At 51.4% G+C, this 24,737-nt stretch overlaps 1 protein-coding gene across 2 annotated transcripts in view; it reads left to right on the plus strand.

The window, feature by feature from the left end:
- SDK2 (sidekick cell adhesion molecule 2) overlaps window positions 1–24,737 on the plus strand; it is a 309,988-nt gene that overhangs the window by 122,758 nt on the left and 162,493 nt on the right. For both annotated transcript variants that reach the window (XM_055389053.2, XM_055389054.2), the window contains exon 2: window positions 13,789–13,948. In XM_055389053.2, coding sequence (XP_055245028.2) covers window positions 13,789–13,948 — 160 coding nt within the window. The remainder of the gene's footprint in view (window positions 1–13,788; window positions 13,949–24,737) is intronic.

Raw genomic sequence — 24,737 nt, forward strand, 5'->3', positions numbered from 1 at the left:
GTATGTTTTTTATTTTTTTTTATTTTTTTGATGGGGGTAAGATTCGCATGACATAAAATTAGCCATTTGAAGACTGACTCATGCCTTAATCCTAGCACTTTGGGAGGCCGAGGTGGGTACATTGCTTGAGTCCAAGAGTTCGAGATCAGCCTGGGCAACATGTCAAAACCTCATCTCTACTAAAAATACAAAATATTAGCCAAGCATGGTGGCACGCGCCTGTGGTCCCAGCTACTCGAGAGGCTAAAGTGGGAGGATCACTTGAGCCTGGGAGTTCAAGGCTACAGTGAGCTATGATTGCACCACCACACTCCCGCCTGGGCAGCAGAGCGAGACCCTGTCTCAAAAAAAAAAAAAAAATCATTTTCAAGTGAGCAATTCAGTGGCACTTAGTACATTCACAATGATGTACAACCACCACTGAGTTCCAGAGTACTTTCATCACCCCAGAAGGAAGCCTGTACCCACTCACAGTCACTCCCCATTCCCCTCTCTCCCAACCACCTGCCAATCACCAATCTGAGCCCTATCTCTGTGGATCTACCTACTCTGGATATCTCATATAAATGGCATCATACAATAGTTGACCTCTTATTTAGTTTGATGGCAAGAGGGGGAAGGAGCTGCGGCTGGAGCCCCTCCAGGCCCTGCCTGAAGCTTCTGCTTCTGGGGAAGTTTCTAGATGCTCAGAGGGAGCAGCCCAGTCTGCCCTAGACCTTTGTTTACCTCCCTCCATGGGGCTCCGCTGTGTAGTGGACTGGGTGCCGGTGGTCCTGGGCTTTGGTCTCAGCTCAGCAGCTGACGCAGAGTCCCCAGGGAAGCTGCTGCACCTCTCTGGGCCCCAGGGGTCTCGTCTGTGAAGCAAGCGGTTGAACTTGTGGGTCCCTGTTGCTGCTTTTGCACCCCCCACTACTCCCAGTAAGTTCTGAGGAGAGACGGGACTCCCTGTGGTAGAGACAAAGGGCCACTGCTGATCAGAGGGGAGGAGGTCCAGAAGCTCCTTCTAAAACGGAAAGAAAGAGAGGGGAAGTGGCCTTGACCTTGGTCCAGCAAGGGGCAGTGGGCCACCAGACCTCGTGGGTTCTCTGCCAACCACGAGAGCCAGTAAAAGGGATAAAGAAGGTGACCGGGGCAGGAGCAGAGCCCAGTGTCCAGGGGTGCACAAGGGCCTGCTTCCCTCCAGATTGGGTGCAGCCCCAGATGGGTGACACCAGGATGGCCGTGGGCCCTAGGAGTGACTGGGGAGGAGGCCGCGTGTGTGTGGTGTGTGCTGGCCGGCAGGCATGTGCAGGCTTCTGTGTATAATCTGGCTTGTAAATTGCTCGGGGACTGTAACTGCGGAAAGGGCCATAGAGCCGCGTGGTGTTATTATTTATGATAAAGCACAGAGGTGCCTGCCAGGGACTAGAATGGGCTGAGCACTGCGTGCAGGATGGACGGCAAATTGAACTCCAATTTTCTGCTCGGCAGTCTTTGTTACACGCCACAAAGCGCTGGTACACCGGGGTCACCAGCCTGATGAATGTGTGTTCTTCTTCAGCGGTGGCTCCATCTCTCAGCCTCCGTGCAGAGAGCGACTCGTGCTTTGTTTTCTCCTCCCTGCGGGGCCCAGTCTTGGAATCTGTTCCTGGGCTCCAAACGCAGCCTGGACAGAGGGGAGGTCAGAGGCCTTGCGTGGAGGCAGGCGGCTATGGGTTCAAAACCCAGCTCTGCCACTGACACACATGTGACTGGGTACCTCTCTCATCTGAGCTTCAGATGAGAGAAATAAAAGAGAAGTCCTCATAGCACTCCCCTAAGGAGGCTGGGAGGATTAAATGGGTAAACATGCGCTGCTCAGTGTGGCGTAGGCCTTTAACAAATACCCATCTTTCCTTCTTGTCCCTGGGCTGAGCAGCCCCGCCCTGAAGCCAGGAAATTGAGGAGAAGCCCCTGAAATTGGGCAGACAGGCCCCGTCCGGGGGTGGTGAGGTCAAGCCCCTAAGGACACCTGCTGTCCAGCTCAGCCCTCTTTATTCAATATTGGGAAACCAATGCTGGTGTTAAGTCAGAGCCACTGCCCCTAGCTCCCATCTTCCCCCGACTTCCATCTCTCCCTCCTCTTAGGTAATGGCCCGTCTCCAAGGGTGGGCAAGAGGAGGAACAGGGGCTGCCCCTGGGAAGCATGCCAGCCAGAGCTCTGGGGTGCTGGTCCTTCCTCACGGCACAGCCTTCTGTGCCCTGCATCTGGTGGCACCATCGTTGACCAAGGAGGTAGACACTGGAGACCCCCAGGCTGTGGGTTCTTGGACGCATCCCTGGTCCTATGAGTCCTCGCTCTGGGCTCCTGCAGACCTGTAGGAAGACAGTGTCTCTTTGTCACCAGAGTCCCCAGGCTTAGGGGATGGGCAGAAGAGTGGTACCTGCATGGTGGACAAAGTCACCTGTGAGAAGAGTGACAGAGGTGAGGCAGAGCTGAGTCTCATGAAGCCACCCGGGCCGGCCAGGCCATTGATCAATTTCTAGGGGGTCTCAAGTCTCAGCTGTAAAACTGGAGAATTGCTCCAAGCATGCTGTCCTGCCTTGGGGTCACTGAGGGGAAGAGGACTGTGGTCCATGTAACACCATCGGGCTTCTTGGGAGGAATTCCAGGAGTTAGTGAACATTTTATTATTGCCACTTTTATAGCTCAAATGAATCTGAATACACTAAAATGATACTAGCACCGTTAGGTCAAAACATTCCAATCAATGGTATAAGTTTAATCTCTGAACCCTCCAAGGGAAATGTAAGAAAGAGCTCCCTTCCCCTCTGTTAATTGCAAAATAAACCTATTGGAAATGAGAACCATCTTTTTTCCATGCAAGGTTGGAGGTGCTTTGGCCCTGTTTACCTGTGTGGTTCAAACAGGAGGCCCCGGCTATGAGATGGGCTTGCAGAGGCTGCACCAAGCCAAGATGAGGAATAATAACAGCCTTCTTTTCAAGGGCTCTTTCTCTGTGCCAGGTACTGGTTGAAGCACTTACCCTTTCCATAGGCCAACGAGGTAGGCACTACTATCCCTATTTTTCAGGAGAGGTGCAGCAGAGTTACAGAATGATGCCCAGGGAAACACAGCTTGTGAGTGGCAGAGTCCACTGGGTTTGAACCCAGGTGGTCCCATTACAGAGCCCAGTAAGGTCATCCCCCAGAGGGCTACTTGGCTCTTATAATGTCAGGGCTGGAAGGGAACTTTGTGATCTCCATTCTGGTCCACTCCCAAGAAGGGAGGGACCCGCTGGTCCACAGCAAGTTTGCTTGCCCACTTTCTCATGGATCTGGGCTCTTCTGCAGGCCAGGCTGTTGCCAGGCTCTGGGGCTAGGGAGATGAGGGGGCCCCAGCGTGCCCAGCAGTGGGGGATGTAGCATGGGAATCACCAAGCATGCTGGGAGGGAGGCGATCTCAGGAGTCTGAGGAGGACATCTGGAGAAGGGTTACAGAGGACATGGCATTTGAGCTTTGAAGGGGTGCTGGACAGGAACTAACATGGATTGAAAACCAACATTTTCCTGGTAAAGAAGGAAAGAAAGGGCTCCCCAGGGAAGAGAGTGGCATGGCGCACGTGATGTGTCTGGGAAGGACCAGCTACATCCAGCGAGGCAGGGCTCAGACTTCCTTCTGGTTCTCTGCCATGCTGCCTTCTGTGGAATGACGGACAAAGCTTCCTGTAGGCATTGCATGAGTTTCCTGGGCTGCCATGACAAAGTACTATAAGCTGGTGGCTTTAAACAGCAGAAATCTGTTCTCTCACAGTTCTGGAGGCCAGAAGTCTGAAATCAGGGTGACAGGGGCATGCTCCTTCTGCAGGCTCAACGGGAGGCTCCGTCCTGCCCCCGTCCTAGGCCTGTCTGGTGGCTCCCAGCAGTCCTTGGCGTTCCCTGGCTGGTAGATGCATCGCTTCAGTCCCTGCCTCTGTCTTTACTTGGCTCTTGTCTTCTCCTTGTGTGTCTCTTTCCGTGTGTTTCTTCTCCTCCTACCAAGACACCAGTCATGGAAGGCCCATCCTACTCCAGCGTGACCTCATCTTAACAAACTACATCTCCAAAGACTTGATTTCCAAGTCAGGTCACATTCTGAGGTTTTGGGAAGGACATGAATCTGGGGGAGACATATTCAACCCAATACAGGCATCACCTAGTCTTGTCCCGCAGATGACTTTATTAACATCCCTTGGCTTCCATGTTGGGCCTTACTGTCATTCATTTGCCACATATTTCCCAAGCATCTTCTTTGTCTCAGGCTCTGTGCCCAGTGCCAGGGCTATAGAAAAACAGGAGTCTTGGGCCCAGCTCTCCTGGCATCTGTGTGATGTGTTCTACTTTTCTCTGTGACTTTTTTGGCTGGACGTACCATGGGCTGAGCTCAAGGAGGGCTCGGTGGCAGGCCCAGGGCACACAACCCTCCTTCCCCAGACTGGCCCCGCCACCCCACTTACGATTCCCTGGGGCCATGTCAAGGCTCAGTTGCACTAGCTGCCCTGGTGGCCAGTGCCCCCCTAATCAGATTAGATGTGTATTCAAACAAATTGATGATCCATTCCATTAGATGCTTTTCAAACACGCTTCTCTGAGCAAGAAATCCATTCAGGAACAGCTGCGGAGGCCACGGCGTAATTGATGATTGCACCGTCCCAGGCTCCCAGCGTCAGAAGGTGCCTGGTTCCTGAAGGTCACTGGCGAGGATTAGACGAAGGAGGGCAAGAGTCTTCTTTCCCAGCTAATGAAGCGCTTGGCATGCAGGCGGCACCGGGGCCAGAGCTGGGCCAGGCATCTGCTAGGATACAGGGAGGAGCATAAATTAGCATCTCATTTGTGGGAGAAGGGAGGAGGAGGGAATCCAAGGGGAAGGGGCTAGGGTGCTCTGGGGCCCTGGCTGGTGAGGCAGGAGCAAGAAGCCTTGCCAGGCATGGGGCTGGGAGATGGAAGGGACTCGCCAGGAGCCCCAGGCCCTGCAGCCTTTATCAGGCAGCTAGAGAGTCCCTGCCCCACCTAGCTAGTGTATGACATGCAGACATTTCTTCTGGAGGGCAGGGGCTGAACAGGGCCACAGCAGCCTCCTCCTGGGCCCTCGGCACCCTGACCAGTACCATCTCCCACCTGGGTTTGACCAACATTGTGGGACCAATCCACGCAGGCGTTTGCAACCCCTCCCCAGGCTCCAGCTGTCTCTACCAGTCCTGACCCTGCTCAAAACCTTATGAGCCATCCCAGGCAAGACCCAATTTTTGAGCCAGCTTGGAATGGCATTGAGGGGGCTGAATTTGGAAGCCTCAGATGTAAGAACTTCAAGAGACTGCGGGCTTCTTAGGGGAATGGTTCTGAGAAGCGGGAAACAGGTGGAATGATCATAACAGCCCCTGCCCCTCTTTCCCCATCTCCTTTCTATGTGGTCACCCCCAATGGTTTGTGTGGCAGAAAGGGGCACCTCTGAGGCTTCAAGCACCGTGGCTCCAACCTCACACACATTAGCTCATTTGATCCTCCTGTAGCCTCTGGGGCAGGAGTTTCCATCTGTTTCACTGATGAGACAGGTAAGGCCCAGGAGGTGAATTTGCATGAGGTCAAACTCTAGTTAGCATGGAAATGGGATGTAAACCCAATTTATCTTCTCCCACTGGGATCTTCAAGCCAGATTCTTGAAAAGGTGGTTCCTCGGGAGCAGGGCTGCAGGGTGGGGTCCCCCAGCTTAGCCCCTTCTTCCCAAGAAGCCCCTAAGGCTCTGGCCTCTGCTTCATTTTACTCGGCCCCCACGCCTGCATGCGTTCATCTGTGCTATTTGACCTCCATTTCCAGGCTTCTCTCCCTGCACTTTCTTAGCTCATCCACCTGAAACCCTCACCCCCTGGGTGGACCAGTCTCTTCTGGGATATTCTGCCTCCTTATCCTTCTAGCTAATTCCCAGGACTCATTCCCAGCTGGGCCGCCTGTTTCGCCCTCACCCCAGAATCTGGCTCTGGGGCCGTGACATCGCAGGCTGGAGTATGAATGCTGCGTGACCTTTGCTTGTGGAGTCAAAACCAGTTCCCTGAGAGAGGCCACCAACCTCCTTGAATGTCCCCCGTCCCTCTCACCACCCCTGGTGCTACAGGTTGGGGTATGAAGGGTGAGACAGCTTTGGGAAGTCTTATGCTAATAATAGAAAGATCCAGAGCTCTGGAACCTGCCAGATCTTGGTTTATGTCTATGTGGCAGAGTCCAGTTACAGAACCTTTCTGAGCATTGGTTTTCTCCTATTAAAATGGGGACAATGATAGTGGTTTCCTTGAGATGAACTCAGGCCTCTTAACTAAGATGATGGATGTAAAGTGCTTCATGGATAGAAAGTTCCATGGTTAGTATGGAATAAAGGCAGCAGCAAGACTAGAAGTTTGGAGAGAAGTGAGATTTGGTGAGAGCAGCCCACCCTGAGCCCCTGCTCCCTCTGACCCCGGGTCTGTCCTGCTCAGGTGTGTGGCCCACCAGGGGTAAGGAGCACAGGTTTCCACCCCTGGCACCCATTAAGAGGCCGTGGTAATCAGTCCAGGACACGGTGGTGGGGCCAAGACTAGGAGATGGTGGGAGAAAAGTTTGCGAGTCTAGAAATCCCAGCTCCCACCCTGTTTCCAAGCATTCCAGGGAAGCTCGTGATGACTGAGCCCTTATTCTATGCCTGAGAAGAAGCCGCAAAAAGAGAGAGGTTTCTGCATGTTTCAGAGCTGGGAAGGGAGTTTGTCCAGGCTTGGTACTCCCTGCAGCTTGTTCTGGAGGGCAGATGGACATCATTTGGCCAATTAGGTGGCTGGCAGAAGCCATCACCCCCTTCCTCCACCCACCCACCCATTCCCAGCAGAATGGCTCCACGGGAGGTGCGGTTCCCAGGGCTGGGCTGGCTGGGAAGTCAAATCCCCTGAACAGTGAGATGGACACAGCCTGGGGACTCCAGAGAAAGATGACATTATTTTGCAGAGAAGGGGAAAAGTTGAAGTTGAGATTGGCTTCTGTATGGGGCCATTTAGCCTGGAGCCTAGGGAGGACAATGGGGGTATTTAGTGCGAATATCAAGGGAAGATGGCAGTCAGCGACCCCCTGACCTGTTATGGGAAATTACAAGGAAGCCCCGGGCTGAGGCCTCTTGCTGGCCTCTGAAGGCCACTCTTCATTTAAGCAGCTCAGGCTCTGCTGGTCCAGGACCTCCGAGCCATGTGACATGCCTAAATGACACACAGAGGGTCTGTCCTCTTCCCTGTCATCAATGGGATCACCCTGTGAACAGCTTACCCTGCACACTCACATACACGTATGCACATGTATACATATATCTGATCATAGATAAGTAATTCATACCTGTGGTCCACAATATCAATGTTACACAAAGGTATAGAGTGAAAAGCTAGTCCCCCAACCCAAGTCCCCGGGCACCCAGATCTCCCTCAAGTGTCACTGGGATCCATTTTTCATGGAGCCGCTAGAAAAAGCCTGTGCCAATACAAGCAAATTGATTTTTATACTTGAAGAAGAAAAGCTTCTACGTAAACAGTAGCAGATTATCCACCCTATTCCATGCCTGAGCTTATCCACCCTATTCTTGTTTTTGTCACTTACCAGTAGTTCTCAAAGATCGCTCAGGCGCCGTCTGCTGCACAGAATTCTGTTGTTTGGAGGGACAATCGTTTCTTTAACCAGTGCCCTCTTGATAGGCATTCAGGCCATTTCCAAGCTTTTGCTGTTATAAGCTGAGCGGCTCTGAAGTGCTGTCATTTCACACATGCACAAGTGAGTCTGTGGAGGGTGAATTCCTTGAAGAGTTGGCGAATTGGAGGATGTGTGCATTTTTAGCTTTGATAGCATTGCCAAATTGGTCTCGTAGAGGGCGTACCAAGCTACAGTCCCACAAAGCTGTCTGCGAGGGTGCCTGTTGCTCTACAAATTCACCAGCCCAGAATATCACACTTTTACATCTTGGCCAATGTGATAAGGGAAAAAATGGTATCTTATTGAATTTTAGTTTTCCTTTCTCTTATCATGAGGCTGAGCATCTTTGTGTGAGTTCCAGGGGCATTTGTAATTCTCTTCTGCGAACTTCATATCCTTTGCCCATTTTTCTATTGGTTTGTTAATCTTTTTCTTACTGATTTGTGGGAACATTTCTATATCAGGAAAATTAGCTCTTTGCCCGTGATAACAGTTGCAAATATCTTTCCCCAGTTTGTCATTTGTCACTTCTTTTTGTTTATGAGGGTTTTTTTTTTTTTTCAGGCAGAATTTCTATGTAGTTGAAGGTATCAATCTGTTTTATGACCTTTTGGAGCTTGCATAGTACTTAGAAAGTACTTGGTGAGTACATTGCTTTGCCAAGACAGTATATTTTTAAATCTCTGATTTTTTTTCTAGGTCTTTTAGAATTTCATTTTTCATGTTTAAAACATTGATCTATCTAGCATTTATTTTGAGGTAAAAGTGCCAGAAAGAGATTCATCTTTATTTTTTTATCCCCAAATGGTTCCCTAGCTGTTTCAAAACCATTTATTGACTAATTGGTGTATTACCCACTGATTTGAAATTCTACTTTCATCATACATTAAATTTCCTCATATGTATTTGGGTCTATTTCTAGACTCCTGGACTATTTCTTCATCAGTCTATTTTACAAGAAGGCACTGTTTTAATTATTGCAGCTTTGTAGTGTAGTTAAATGTCTATGCTAGTTTCCTCTGTTTGCTGTACTTTTTCAGAATTTGGCTATTCTTTCATGGTTGTTGTTTTTATGTGAACTGTAGAATCACTTTGCCTACTTAAAAAAATTCCTTCGTATGTGTATGTGTGTGTGTGTGTGTATGTGTGTGTGTTTGAGGTGAAGAAAAGTTTAAGAGAATGGCATCTTTATAACGTTGATTCTTTCTATCCACAATTCTCCTTCCTTCTCAATTATCTCCTTTTCCACAGAGAGGGTGGCTAACAGGACTGTTGTGTACAGTTGCACAGGTTGTTTACTGCACCATCCTAGTACTAAGGCTGAGGGGAGCCACTGGCAGCTGCCAACAGGATATGAGCTCTTCTCTCTGGGCTAATCTGTCCATCTTTATATAGATCAATAGTGTTAATAGCCACCCCTCCTAGCACGTGCCAGGCTCTGTTCTAAGCACTATATATTTATTAATGTATTTAATCTTCAAAGCAAACATATCTCCAATTTATAGCTAAGGAAAATGAGGTACAAAGAGGTTAAGTAACTTTCTCAAGGTCACTGGTTTGTGTTACCCTCCTGAGCATTCACAACACAGAAATCTGTCCCTGCACATAAATACACACGCATACACACAGATATGTGCACACAGAAACAGACCACAGACACACATACTTGAACACAAAGGCTTGCACACACAGATGTGCACTGACACACACATTGACATTCACAGATATGTGAATGTCCACACATGGACATACATGCAGACACACCTGCACACACACACACCTGCACACATAAACACGTGCACACATAGACACGTCCACACGTTCTGTTATCCCAGCAGCATCTTCTTCCCCTCAGTCTGTCATTCCTCCTACAGCACACACCCTGCCAGCCCCCTGCCATCTCTTGCTTTCAGATGAGGCAGGTCCTGGAGGAAAATCAGCTGTCACTGCTCAGAGTCCTAGGTAGGGCGTCCCTCCCAGGATCCCTGTATCCAGAGGGCAGGTTGACTTTCGGGAGGGGGTGACTTCACCGCAGGAGCTTGGGGAGAGGAACCTTGTGAGGACCACAGGAGGCGAGGGATGTGGAGCCCCCAGCCCAGGGCCTGGTACCCAGCAGGCTCTCAGGGAAAGGCTTCCCCTTCCCTCTCCTCCTCCCCAGAGTCATTATCTCCAACAGCCTCTGCAATCAACCCATCCAAGCAAAAGTCATTCTGCTGCAGGCTGGCAGCCCCGGGAGGGCTTGAAGAATGAACTGGCAAACGCGGACCTGGGAGGAAACTGCCCAGTGAGCAGGTTTACAGAGGCGAGGGCGTCTGGGCGCAGAGCGTGTGCGTGCTTTCGCGTGTGTGTGTGCTCACACATATGCACATGTGTGCATGCAGACACACGCACTGCCCAGCCCCTCTGACTGTTCTGGCTCTGAGTCAGCCCCACATGGAAGGGATTTAATCACCCAGGGGCTGGATTGTTATTGTTTTAAAACAAACGAGTGATGACAGCAATGAACAGAGGGTTTTTAAAAGCGCGATTCAAAGGGCTCTTGAAAGCTGCTGGAGAATATGAATGCGCCTTTGAAGTAAGAATGTGCCCATTTGTTAAGCTGAGAGCAGAGCTGGCTGCTGCCAGGCGGGCGGCGGGCAGTGGGTCCTTTTCCTTGGCAAATGGGTGCCCATCAGCCTCTCCACCCTCCCTAGCACCTGGCCAGAGGTGGCCTAAGACCCTGGAGGCACAAGTGCCCCTGGAAGGGACCAGGAGTGGTAGTCACACCTCCAAGTCCACACTCAGAAAGAAGCATCTTCTCAACTGTTTTTAAGACGCTGCGTTCACCTCACGCTTGTTAAGAGCAATGGAAAGATGTGCATGAATGAGCAGGGAGAGATGCATGATTGAAACATTAGCAAGCCGGGCATGGTGGCTCAGGCGTCTAATCCCAGCAGTTTGGGAGGCTGAGGCAGGCAGATCATTTGAGGTCAGGAGTTCAAGACCAGCCTGGCCAGCATGGTGAAACCCCATCTCTACTAAAAATACAAAAGTTAGCTGGTGGTGCACGCCTGTGATCTCAGCTACTCAGGAGGCTGAGGTGGAGGGATCACCTGTGCCCCAGAGGTCGAGGCTGCGGTGAGCCAACATTATGCTACTGCACTGCAGCCCAGGCAACCGACCGAGACCCTGTCTCCAAAACAAAATGAAACATCAGCAGTCAGACAGACGTAGAGGGAGCAGTCAAAGGCAGCCTCCTGGCAGCACCTGCCCTCTGAGCCACCCTGAGGCCACCCTCAGGTTTGCCCCTCTGGTGGTCCCCACAGTGAGGGTTAGTAGCAGCCAGGGTGGGAGTTCAAGGAAAAGCCTCCCAACCTGCCGCAGGTTATATATTAATAAGATTGAGCCCTCAGGCCTGCGGGTTGCAAGGTTTGGGGGTGCTGTGCAGCAGGGCCAGCTGACTTGGGCCCCACATGTACATAATGGCTTCTGTTAAGTTGTGAATCTCTACCTGAACCCAGCGAGGCCTGGAAACAAGGGCTGAACCTGACCAAAGACCAGGATGTCCAGTGCTGGGCAAATCTGATGGTGAGAGGATAGACCCGGGTCCCGGGCTCTGGGCCTTCCTTATGCTCCAGCCTGGGGTGCAGGAGAAGGCCCGCTGCACCCAGCCACAGCCAGCTACCACCTGGGTCCACTCCCTTCCAGCTGCAAACTGCCCCCTCTCTAGCCCCTTCCTCTTCTTTGGTTGGTTTGTTCCATTTCTCTTTTACTTTTTCTTTCTTTCCTTCTTTTTTTTTTTTTTTTTTTTTTTTTTGTAGAGATGGAGTCTTGCTCTGTTGCTCAGGCTGGAGTGCAGTGGCACGATCTCAGCTCACTGCAACCTCCGCCTCCTGAGTTTAAGCAATTCTCCTGCCTCAGCCTCCCAAGTAGCTAGGACAACAGGTGCCTGCCACCATGCCCAGCTAATTTCTTTTGTATTTTCATAGAGATGGGATTTCACCATATTGCCCAGGCACCGTGTTACTCCTGATCTCAGGCAATCTACCTGCCTCAGCCCCCCAACTTTCCTTCTTTTTTTTTTTTTTTTGGTGAAGAGGGGGTCTCACCATGTCGCCCAATCTGGTATTGAACTCCTGGCCTCAAGCGATCCTCCCACCTCGGCCTCCCAAAGCACTGGGCTTACAGGCATGAGCCACCATGGCCAGCCTGGTTTGTTCCATTTCTTAAGCCAAAAGAAAGCTGTCTGGTGTTTTCCACCTTCCAGGCTCACAGGGGAAAGTTAGCTGTCTGACCAAGATGGGCCTGGGGCATCAGCCAGCACTGAGGGTGGTGGAGCCCCTTCCCTGGAGGGGACACCGTACTTTAGGGTTCAGGAAGGAAATGAACACTGGCAGAACATCTACTCTGAGCTGGGCACAGAGCCAGCATTTTCACCATCACTATTTCCTTCCATCCTTAGACGTGAAGGCTATTTCTTTTCCTGTGTCCACTGATAGAGAAATAGAGACTCAGATAAAGGAACGCTTGTCCACCGCACGCCGCTGGGAAGCGGTGGAGTGAACATAGACAAGTCTGTAGATGATAGACCCCCCACCACTGGCCTGAAGGTCGGGGTGCCCAGGGCCTACCCTGACAACAGCAGCCTGTGCAGCTTTAATTGCGTCCCACCCCTCTGGGCACAGTGTGGTCACTGGAAGGTGCATGGAGTTGGGCTGGCAAGCCTGGACTCCCCCCCGCCGGCTGCTGCCTCAAGCCCTTGGCACATAGTAGGTGCTCACTAGGTGAGCTGTTGCGTGGTGCTTTCTAGAACCCACTCCCTCAAATCTGTCAAATGCAAGGCTCATTGGCACAAGCTCTGGGCATCTGCAGGTTCTTCCCTGATATCTGTCCTCTCCTCCCACCCCGGTTTTGGCTTCACAGAGCGAGGTGTGGGCTCAAGTGCTCCAGCTCTGAAGCTGTCTGTGGGGCTGAGCACCTCCCGCCCAGTTGTGTGACCTTGGGCAGGTTTCTAACCCCTCGAGGCCTTGGTGTCCCCTCTCCAAAATGTAGATTATAATCCTGTCTAGTCATGAGGTTGCTGTGAAGATTAGACGAGCATATGGTAGAGCCCCTAGAACAGCCCGGAACAGAGCAGGTGCTGTCATCTTTGTGGATATTGTTACCAGATGCTGGCTCCTGCCGCCCGGCCCCACCCTATCCACAAAAAGGCAGGTATCTCCTTGACGGATTAGAGCCCCTCCCCTTCCCTCCGTCTCCCCCATTGTTCCATCAGTTCCCTTGTGTACACTCATGTCCACCCTCTCCCACACTGGCCAGAAGGGCAGAGGCCCCATTTCCATCCGGAGCAGCCAGCTGAGCAGTCTTGTGAAGTCTGGGGCGAAGTTCACTGTCTCTGTCGAGAGAACCGTGGTGGGGCAGGGAGGTCTGTGAGGCTGAGTCAGCTCAGAGGATGAGGGTGACTGCAGAGAGGGGGAAGCAGCTGTTCTGCTCTTCACCCACCATCTGGGCAACCAGGCGGCCAGCCTAGAGTGAATGGGGAGGTAGAGGCAGGCTGGCCCCAGGACCCAGGATGGAAGAAACAGGCAGCCGGTGGCCACAGGGCCCTGCTGGATGGACTCTGTGATTGACACTTTGAGGGCTTCCCCCAGGCTTGGGGAGCAGGACTCAGGAGACCCTCTACCCCCTACGGTTTATGTCAACCTGCCTCCCTATTCTCCTTGTGACACTGATATTCCCTTTGGCTGAGCCACAGAAAGTGCCCCTCTTGCCTCCTGCCCTGGAGGGGGAACCCACGAGCAGAGCGGATGGAGTGGATGTGTATGCTGAGAGGGAAGTGAGAGAAGATGCTGGAGTGTGGGCTGGCAGCAGGGCAATAGCCCAGCGTGGTCTGGGGAGGAAGGAGGCAGGGCTCTGGTTGGCAGATGTCAGGGACTCACGCTGAAGACCAAGCCTTGGAGTCAGACTGACCCAGGTTCAAGTCCCTCCCAGCCACGGGACCTTGGGCAAATTACCTGGCTGCAGCTGCTCCATCTGCCTAAGGGCCTCAGGATACTAAATGCACCAGGTCACATAGGTGAGCAAGTGATCACTGGTGGCTTTGTCTCCCTGTTTCTGCAGATGATGTGTCCCCGTATTTCAAGACAGAGCCTGTGCGGACACAGGTGCACCTGGAAGGAAACCGCCTGGTGCTTACATGCATGGCCGAGGGCAGCTGGCCGCTGGAGTTCAAGTGGCTCCACAACAACAGGGAGCTGACCAAGTTCTCCCTGGAATACAGGTAAACTGCGCCTCCCCGCCCTTCCTCCTGGCTGCCAGGACCACTGCCCTGCTTTGAAGAGGGCATGGTGAGGGAGGGGGTTTGTGTGACAGTGTGGGGCTTGGGGCTCCTAGAGCCTGGAGTTCTGGAAGTGAGTGGCAAAGGCAGCCCTGCCCCAAGGTGAGATGGCTTCACCCTACTGATCCCTGCAGAGGATGGCTGGGTTGTGGACCAGGGGCCAGCGCTGCCTGGACAGGATGGTCTGTACCACAGTGCATAGGAGCAGAGGTGGTGTTGGGCACAGGGACTCATTAACAGCAGCTGTGGCTGTGGCTGTGACTGTGGCCCCCTGCTCACTCTCTCGAACACTGCCATCTCCAGGGGACTCTTGTTGAGGGGCCTGGGTCCAATGGAGGGGTGGGCTCTGCAGCAACCTGGGATCAGTGAAGGAGGGGACATCTTCTATCTATGGGAAATTCAGGTGGGACACAGAGATGGCCTTCTCAGGGCCTCTTGAGCTTATCTTCACTTCCTATCTGTGCCCATGCCATGGAGCTCTTGGGCCTGACTGGCCTTTCCCTGCCGGGACATTGCCAGGTGGGGAGAAGGAAGAGCAGGGAAAGAGAACAGGGTCTCAGCAAGGGTGGATCTGCTGCCAACAGGGAAGCAGACCCTCACCCAGGCCACCCTGGCCTCCAGCCTTTCCTCGCAGCCACAGACTGGGGCAGGCACTCCCTCCTTTCTGCTCTTATCCTCCCATCTCCGCCTGTTTTATTGGCTCCAACCCTGTGGCTGGTGATTAATCCCAGGGCCTGATGTGCATAATCGGTTTTGTTGGGGAAACAAGATTGTCTTGCCCTGGGGATGTTGATACAAATCTGCTGCCAGGGACAGGTATGCAAATAAGAGGAGGGGGTATCATTGCTTGATCTGTCCTTCTGGAGAACCAGCCTTTCCTTTAGGGAGTGCGGAGGCCAGAGTTTGGAGTGACTCCCCACCCCAGTCTTTCTGCCTTAACCCTGGACTGCACGGGCTGGTGTAGTGTGGCCACATTGGCAAAAGAAAGCCCAGGACAGGGCACACCCTCCCCTCCTGCAGAGGGGAGAGCTGGATGAGCAAGCAAGAGGTCCTGCAGGGCTGGCCACTCTGGGCCTCCGGTTCACCAAGAAGCCCACAAGGAGACCAGAAAGCTCTCCCTGAGCAGCCCCTGCTGTGGTTTTCAGTTGGGGGCCAGAGCCTCTCCTGGCCACCACCTGGCACACCCAGGAAGTTGTGACCATCTCTGTGAAGAGCCCCTGCATCATCTTAGACTTTGGACACGCTCAAGTGGGTGACCAAGAGCATGGGATGGCATACCACACGTGCAAGTCGTGCCGGGCCTAGCCTGCCCCTGACTTCTTCCGGCAGGGAGCCGGAGGCAGGATCCAGGAGGAGGGGAGGAGGAGAGTTGGTTCCTTATCTGGTTCAGAGCTGCTCTTCTGGGGCCCTGGCACTGCTAGGATGCAAGGGTGGGTGGTACACAGAAGCAGGTTCCAGCTCAGTGGAAGGACCAGGTGGAATGGCCTGCCTTTGAAAACAGTCAGCCCTTGTCCCTGCAGGCATTCAGGGAGTGGACAGGGTCCAGCTATTGGTGGTGATGATGATGATGAGGAGGTCCAGCTATTGATGATGATGATGATGATGACAATAACAATGATGATAGCAATCATAGACAATGAAAAAGAATTTCTTATATGGCAGACATTGTGATGTCCCTCTGCGATTATCTCATTTAATCCTGCCCACAATCCTATGAGCAGTTTCAGTTATTTTCCCCATTTTACAGATAAACACACTGAAGCTCAGAGAAGTTAAAGACATCACCTAAAGTCAGATGGTTGAGTTGGGCTTCAAAAATAAGTTGTCTGAGAGCAGAGTGGGAATTTTTTACCATCCACCACACTGCCTCTCATTGAAGAAGGATTGCTGCAATTGCTTCCTTAATCTGTATCCTAAGCAATCTTTCTGCTAACTGCTCTGCAAATTCTAGAAAACAAAGCAATAGGGAGAATGCAGATACTCCATTTTATAGCTATGTTGGGTGGAAGTTATTCAAGGGAAATAGATGAGCGCGCACTTGGGAAACTCATTCCTTTACCTCCTCACCCCTAAGAGTGTTGGATCTGGTGGCCTGGGGGCAATGGTGTGCCTGAACGCAGGTCCAATCAGGATTTTCCTTCAATTAAAAACTTGCTGTGCCCCCGAGGCAAGGTCTGCACTCCTTAGAAGGGCCTTAGAACACTTCCTGATCTGCTCCTGCTGGCATAGTCTCACCTCCTGCCACCCCCGCTAGACCAGACCATCAAGGGTCTCAGGACAGTTCCCTGCAAATTCCCTCTTCTCAGACTTTGTCCAAACTGTCCTATCCCCTCCACAGGAATATTTCCCCTTTTGGAAACTTTTTTCTCCTGCAGGGCCCAGCTCAAATTCCTTCTCTTTTAGAAAACCTTTCCTGATAATGCATGTATTCTTTTTTTTTTTCTTTTTTTTTTTTTTTTTTTTTTTGAGACACAGTCTTGCTCTGTCCCCCAGGCTGGAGTGCAGTGGCACAATCTTGGCTCACAGAAAGCTCTGCCTCCCCGGTTCACGCCATTCTCCTGCCTCAGCCTCCCAAGTAGCTGGGACTACAGGCGCCCGACACCATGCCCAGCTAATTTTTTGTATTTTTTTTTAGTAGAAATGGGGTTTCACCGTGTTAGCCAGGATGGTCTCGATCTGCTGACCTCGTGATCTGCCCATCTCGGCCTCCCAAAGTGCTGGGATTACAGGCATGAGCCACCTTGCCCAGCCAATAATGCATGTATTCTTAATTTCTCTCTCTCTCTCTTTCCCTCTCTCTTTCTTTCCCTCTCTCTCTCTCTATCTTTCACACACGCACACACACATACACACTTTCTCTCTCTCTCTCTCTCTCTCACACACACACACACACACACACGCACTGCTCCATCTCCTCTGTCCTTTGTGACTGTCCGGAAAGTATGGCCTTACATATCCCCTGACACCTTTTTTGCCTTCTCATTATTTACAGAGGAGACCACAAGTGCACCACAGAACCGAAGTCAGAGCTTCCAGAACCTTGGCAGTTCCTGGAACCTCAGGACTTAGAACCAAGAGCTTGATATTGCCAGGCCCTCTTTCCTCCAAGTCACTCAGCTGTGCCCACCTCTGGGTTCATACTTCATGAGTCATGAGTGACACTGAGAAGTTCAGGGCTCACAAGCTATAGCTGCCTGATTTCTGAGTAGAAAGAACTTTTCTGGAAGTTTCACTTAGAAAGTCCCAGGGAAGGATTCTGATTGGCCCAGCTCAGACCATCCCTGACCAGTCGTGGTGGGCAACAGCATGGAACACCCTGATTGGCCAGGCCTGCATCATGTGTCTACTCCAGGGCTTGAGACATCAGGATTGGCAGCCCCCACACTACAGCCACGTGGTAGGGAAGAAGGGTGAAAGTTGTTAACATAAGAAGGGAAAAGAGTGGTGGATAGATAGAAGCCACCTGTGTCCCTGGCTCATAGCAGGTGCTTCTTTCTTCTCTCTTTTAATTTTGATTTTTTTCAAATCTTAGTAAAATTGTTAGTACTGTAAACACCTGCATATATGTACCATCACAATTGCTAACATTTTGCTCATTTGTGCTTTCTTACTGTCTCTCTACACATGTATACACATGCACCTTTTCTGCTGAACTATTCAAGGATTTGCTGTAGACATCATGTCACTTCATTCATAAGTAATATTTCCTAAGAGCAAGGCATTTACCTGCAGAACCATGCACGACACAATTTTCACAGTTGGGAAATTTAACACTGATACAATACTGCTGTCTAAAAAGCAGCCTATATTCAAGTTTCTCCATTTGTTCCGATGGACGTACCTTTATCCCAGTGTCCTTCATGGCCATGGTTGTTGTTCTTCTTCAACGCCGGACCTAATCGGGGATCACATGTGACCTTTAGTTGCCATGAGTCTTGATACACCTTAAATCTAGAACTATTACTTATTGTTTCTTTCCTACCTTTCATGGCTTTGGCACTTCTGAGAGTCCAGCCAGCTTTGCAGAATTTCCCTCAATGTGGGTTTGTCCAGTTATATCCTCAAGATTAAACTCATGTTAAGCCTTTTGGGAACCATATTTGTAGGTATGTGTCTTTGATGCTTCACACTGGAAGGTGCCTGATGACAATTTGCCCCGTTATTGGTGATGTTAGGTTTGATGAACTGGTCAAGGTGATGTCCACCAGATTTCTCCACTGTCAAAAGGTTGAAGTATCTTCTTCCCTTCGTTATTGATGAGTGGACTATAGAGTGATAACTTGGGACTATGTGAATAATCTCCTTCCCACGACTCTCCCACCCAGTGGTTTAGTATCCATTGATGAGTCTTACCCGAATCAGTTATTACTATGGTGGTTGGGATAAGGAGATTTTCTTGTATTCCTTTTACTTATGTTAGGTGGCATTCTTTTGTAAACAGCTTTCCTTTCTGACCCCCTTTAAAGTAATTTAGCATCAGTATAAACTCATACATTATGTTTTTTTATTCAATGTGCTCTAATCCACCCATGACATTGTTCATTTCCATACTCATCTTAACCTAAATTTGGCCAGTGGAGCTCCTTCAAGCTGGAGCATGGGTCCTTTGAATATATCCCCATTCGATTCTGAACATTTCCTTGTTTTGGGCTCAACAAAATGTTCCAGGTTCACCTTTTAAATAAATGCATACTGAAAACTGTATTCCATAGAAGACTGTCCAGCTTCATAGCCCACGGCTCTCCAACCACTGCTGGATACTGAGGACTTCCCTGTCTTTTACAAACCCCAGGCTCTGAGTAAGATGATAATATCCAATTTTCAGGCAGGAAAATGGCTAAATTTACTCAGCAAGTTGAGAGAAAATAAGATTAGAACTGCTGCCATAAATTTATGTTTCCAAAGGGAGGAAAGTTTATATTCATGTCCAGTCTCTGAAAGTCTTTATTCTTGGGTTCTGTAGCCAAATGGGTCTGGTGTGTGTGTGTGTGTGTGTGTGTGTGTGTGTGTGTGTGTGTGTGTGTATGTGCACTACACAAAGGCAAGCCTGTGCACCCTTCTGAGTATGTGTGATTGTGGCATAAATATGTGGGTCCACATCCATCATTGGGGTCAGAGTGAAAAGAGCATAGACGTTGAAGTCAGGCCTGCATGAATATGACCCTGTCCCTGCTAGCTCTGTCACCTTAGGCAGAAGTGGTTAGCCACCCTGAATTTGTTTTCTCTTCTTGGAATCAGGTGCAGTAATGCCTGCATCAGAGAATTATTGTAAGGAATACTGGGCTTCTATAGGTCAAGCCCACCCTGGTGCAAAAGATGTGACATGAATGGTACCTGTTAGGATTATTCAAGGTGTCTGTCTCGACAAGATCCTGGAACAGATCTGATAACAAACCCCCTAGAAAATCACGTGTGTAGGTAGCTTGTCTCCTCTGAGTGGCCACCTGGGGCTCTATACACCTGTGCAGAACTCCTCTTAGGCAAGAGCTGTGAGAACCCTTTGTTGGTGACAAATCTTTATCCATTTCGAAACCAGCCTTGAATTCCCAGTTTGAGAAATGAGGTGGCTCTAAGAGCTGGGAACACAGCAAGGAAACAAAGCAAAATCTGACTTTAAAGAAATGAGATCCTTTCTCTCATGTGAGCAGGAGGATACTGCATGGGAGACCCTCCTCAAGGTGTGGACACTGGCCCCACGGCCTGCCTCTCCCCTGGAACAGGCACGCAGCTTCTCAGAGTGATTCCTGGGGCATGTGCTGGGGACAGGTGGTGGGGGGAGGAAGAACACAAAACTTATTTGGATATACAGAGTCTAATGTATGGAGTCTAATGTGTCTGCTAAAATATGTGTGTGTGTGTGCATGCACATGCATGTATGTGTTTGTGTGTGTGTGATTCCCACACAGCCTTGTGTGCAGGTTAACAGTTAGTCACAAGCCTGTCTGAGTACAGCAGGAAGGTGTGTGTGCAACTCACATAAAAGCCATAGAGGTCAGGCCCTCTGCTGTTAGTTCTGGAGCCTCTCTCATCTGACCGCTCTCAGCTCCCTCTTCTCCAGGAGCCATCTCCCAGGTTGAATCCATTCAGCTTAACTTTACATCCATTTCATCAGCAAGGGCAGCATGGCTGGAGACAACCCCCCTGGCTGGAGAAATGACAGGACAGGGGATGGAGATGGAGGAGGACAGAGGGAGGATGGAGGAGAATGGAGGGAGGATGGATGGAGGATGGAGGAGATGGAGGGAGGATGGAGGAGATGGAGGGAGGATGGATGGAGGATGGAGGAGAATGGAGGGAGGATAGACAGAGGATGGAGAACTGAGGGAGGATGGAAAGAGGATGGAGGAGAACGGAGGGAGGATAGAGGAGAACGGAGGGAGGATGGACAGAGGCTAGAGGAAGGATGAATGGAGGATGGAGGAGAATGGAGGGAGGATGGACAGAGGATGGAGGAGACGGAAGGAGGATGGAGTAGAATGGAGGGAGGATGGATGGAGGAGATGGAGTGAGGAGGGATGGAGGAGAATGGAGGGAAGAGGGAGTGAGGATGGAGGAGATAGAAGGAGGATGGACAGAGGATGGAGGAGAACAGAGGGAGGATGGAGAAGGATGAAGGAGAACTGAGGGGGGATGGATGGAGGATGGAGAACAGAAGGAAGATGGACAGAGGATGGAGGATAATGGAGGGAGGATGGACGGAGGATGGAGGAGATGGAGGGAGGATGGATGGAGGATGATGGATAATGGAGGGAGGATGGACAAAGGATGGAGGAGAATGGAGGGAGGATGGAGAAGGATGGAGGAGAATGGAGGGAGGATGGAGGAGATGGAGGGAGGATGGAGAAGGATGGAGGAGATGGAGGGAGGATGGAGAAGGATGGAGGAGATGGAAGGAGGATGGAGAAGGATGGAGGAGATGGAAGGAGGATGGAGAAGGATGGAGGAGATGGAAGGAGGATGGACGGAGGATGGTGGAGGATGGAGGAGATGGAGGGAGGATGGATGGAGGATGGAGGAGAATGGAGGGAGGATGGACAGAGAATGGAGGAGAGTGGAGGGAGGATGGATGGAGGATGGAGGAGAATGGAGGGAGGATGGACGGAGGATGGAGGAGAATGGAGGGAGGATGGATGAAGGATGGACCCTGCCACCCCTCCTTGGGTCTGTGCCCTGGCAACGTCATCAACCAGATGATTTTGTCCCACCTTGGTAACACCTTCTGGCATAATTATTCTCACACTTAAAATCGAATAGAAGAAAAAAGAAAAGATGAGCAAGGCAGATCACTCAAACACACACACACACACACATACACACACACAGATTCCCATGCGTAATTGGGCACGCACGGATTAATGTTTATGGAGGCTCGCGGGTGCTAAGTCCTTTACTGCCGTCATCTCACAACAGGTGAATCTCATTACCCTCATTCTGCAAATGAAGAACCTGAAGTTCAGAGAGGGTCAGAAACTTGCCTGGGATTATCCAGAGAGTGAGCGGCAGATCTGGGAGCACTGTTGGACCTGAGTGTGCTGCCTTCTCTGCAAAGGCACACACGGTTTCCCATTGGGCTCCTTCTGTCCCTGCCCCACATCACTGTGTGTCATTCTTCTGCCCCGAGGGCCATGAAGGCAGGACCCCCTTCCGAGAGGCAAGCGTGAGGGTGTGAGACCAGCTGAGGCCGAGTCCCATCCCTGGCCCATGTGGAGAAGAGCAGATGTGTGCAGGGGAGGCCCAGGAGAGCCAGGTGGGCATCTGGCCGGCCCCAGGCTGGGTCCCCAGCCCCCATGCCATGCTGAGGTCCTTGTGGCAGAGCTGTGGTGTCTGTGAACTGCATGGGCTTGGCAGCTGGGAGAAGAAAGTATATCTGAGGCAGAGAAGCCCTGCACATGTGACGGCCCCAGCAAGGGACACAAAAGCAGGGGACGCACACGGAGCCACTGGCAGCCTTCGAAACTCCTCAGATAAGAAGATGAAGAGAAATTCCCCAGGCCAGCGGCTTTATCTCTGGCTTCTTTGGCCCTTTTTCTGGCCTCCCCTTAGAAGAGAGAGCAGGCAGCAGAGATGGGGAGGCAGAGGCCAGTGGGCCTTCCCAGAGGGCACGGGAGCACATGCATGGCACGGGGTAAGTGCCAGGAACCGAGCCAAGCTCTTACTGGCAGCAGTTCTGGAAGACTAGTGCAATTATTATCTCTGCTTCCTAACTAGAATTCACAGCTCAGAGAGGTTCAGCAACCTACCCAAGGTCACACAGCCAGTACACGGAGTCAGGTTTCACCCAGGATCTTCAGGACCCCAAGCCTGCGTCCCTCCCCTGCTCTGTGCTGCCTGGCTGAGCTTGTCCTTTCCCCGGGCAGTGGCACTTTCTAAGCCACTGCAGAAGGAGAAATAGTACATTAACTCTTATTAACAAACACTCCAAACGATCACCTACCTCATGCCAGGCCCCACACTGCGACTTTTACTTCGGTTCTTCTGAATCCCTTAACATCAGCTACTCCTGTAACGGGAGGCATCTTGATACATGAGGAACACAAAGCCTCAGGTTTCATTTCTTGTCCAAGATCTGAAATCATAAAGCTAAGACAAGTGCGAGGCCTTCTGCTTCCAAGCCTGGGGAAGGAATGGCAGGAGATGCCAGCGTTTGTTCATTCATCAGGCAAGGACTGGGGGCCTTCTGCCTGCCCGGCACAGAGCTAGGCAAGGAGGACAATCGGAAAGGCAGTGCCAGCCCCGCCTGCCCCGCCACCTTTGGAAATGTTTGTTCTCACTGGAGCTAGAGGTGCTTACAGGACTCTAAGTACCATGGCTGAGGAGCAACAGCAGGGGACTGAGGCCAAGTGAGCGTGGGAGTTTCAGGAAGAGGCAGAAAGAGGCGAGCAGGAGCTGGAGGAGTTTGGAGCAGCCCCTGGGAGACATAGAACTTGAGTAGTGTGGACAAACCGTGAGAGAAGGAGGTGCTTGTGTCAGGAGATGCCAGCATCCCTGGGTTACTACAATGGGTGCCGGTTGTGACCAGATACTGGCTGCTGGTGATATGGTCCTAAATAAGACAGGAAGATCCTCGCCCCCACGTGTAGAAGCAGAACTAAATAATAGTGCAAGTGTGGGTGGATCCAGTTTTGATGCGTGCTTTCAAGGGAAAGTAAGGTCAAACAGATTCCACTGGGGAAGTTGGGACCCAGAGAATGAGTGGAGGTAGCCAGGGCAGGGGGATGCCAAAGGAATGGTCCCTGCGGCTCCATCCAAGGACCTTGTGTCTGGAGGATCTGAAAGAAGGTCCACGTGGCCAAGGAGGACACTGGGGCGAGATCAAGTAGGGGCGTTTAGCTCTCTTAGGGACTTGCATTTTCTGCCAAAAGCTATGTGGAGCCCTCGAATGGTTTTTCCCCGGGAATGGACATGATCAGATGCTCATGTTTCAAGTCTTTGCTCAGGAAGCTGGGTGAGAAGCGGGTGGAAGAGAGCAGAGAGGAGGTGTGGGTCCATTCTGCTGGGAGGGGCGGCTGCGCCATCTTGGTGGGAGCGGATGGGTCTGAGATGCATTGAGGAGGGATAACTGGTGGGACATGAGGCTCCGCTGGCCATGCGGGAGAGGGAGGAAGATGGGCATTGAGGTGGTTGATGAAGGAATCCCAGGCGGAGAAGGAGCTTTCTGGGAAGACACTGTACTCAGTTTTGGATGCTGGATCGGGATGTCCAACAGGCAACTAGAAGAAAAGTCTGAAGATATTAATTTAGGACTCACTGGTGTTGACATGGCAGGATGAGAGAATGAACATAGCATCAGAGGAAAGGGCTCTGTGGTCCCACCAGGCCATATATAAGGGAGTTGGAAACCAGCCTGGCAGAACAAAACCTAGAGGCTGGATGGGAGAGGGGAAGCCTGGAGATTGCAGTGTCTTGGGAGGAAAGAGGGTGTGTTCTTGGTTTAGGAAGGACCAACTGTGTCAACCGCTGCTGGATTCCAAAATCATGAGCTCAGGCTGGGCGCGGTGGCTCACGCCTATAATCCCAGCACTTTGGGAGGCCAAGGTGGGTGGATCACCTGACATCAGGAGCTTGAGACCAGCCTGGCCAATATGGTGAACCCCCCGTCTCTACTAAAAATACAAAAGTTAGCCAGGTGTGGTGGCTCGTGCCTGTAAGGCCAGCTACTTGGGAAGCTGAAGCAGGAGAATTACTTGAACCTGGGAGGCAGAGTTTGCAGTGAGCCAAGATCGCACCACTGCATTCCAACCTAGGCGACAAAGCGAGACCCCATCTCAAAACATAAATAAAAACAAATAAATAAATCGTCAGCTCAATTTAGGGACATAGAAGTCTGGTGACCTTCAGGAGGGGGAGGATGGGGCAAGTTGAGGAGTTAGAGAGGGATAAGCAAGTCGGGGCAGGGAGTGGAGGGGAATCCTCACAGGCAAGTAGGAATCAAGAATTGGAGACTGGAAGAGGCATGACAGGTTGAGCCAGTTGCCCCAGGAAGTGGGAGACATGGCTGACCCAAGATGGCAGAGGTAGGACCTGGAATGCCAGGAAGAATCTTCTCGGATATATCCAGCAGGCAGTGGACAGTCTCGAAAGGATTTTGGTCAAGGGAGTACAAGACCCTGTATCACCGGGTCCTGTCCATCTGTCCAGCCTCCTCTCTCACTAACTCCCTTCGCTAATGGGCAGAACGCATCGTGCACCCGTGGTCTCTGCTCTTTCATGCCCTCGTGCCCATGCCCGCCTC

The sequence above is a fragment of the Gorilla gorilla genome, chromosome 4 (assembly GCF_029281585.2).
Source record: "Gorilla gorilla gorilla isolate KB3781 chromosome 4, NHGRI_mGorGor1-v2.1_pri, whole genome shotgun sequence".
NCBI classification, from domain to species: Eukaryota; Metazoa; Chordata; class Mammalia; order Primates; family Hominidae; genus Gorilla; species Gorilla gorilla.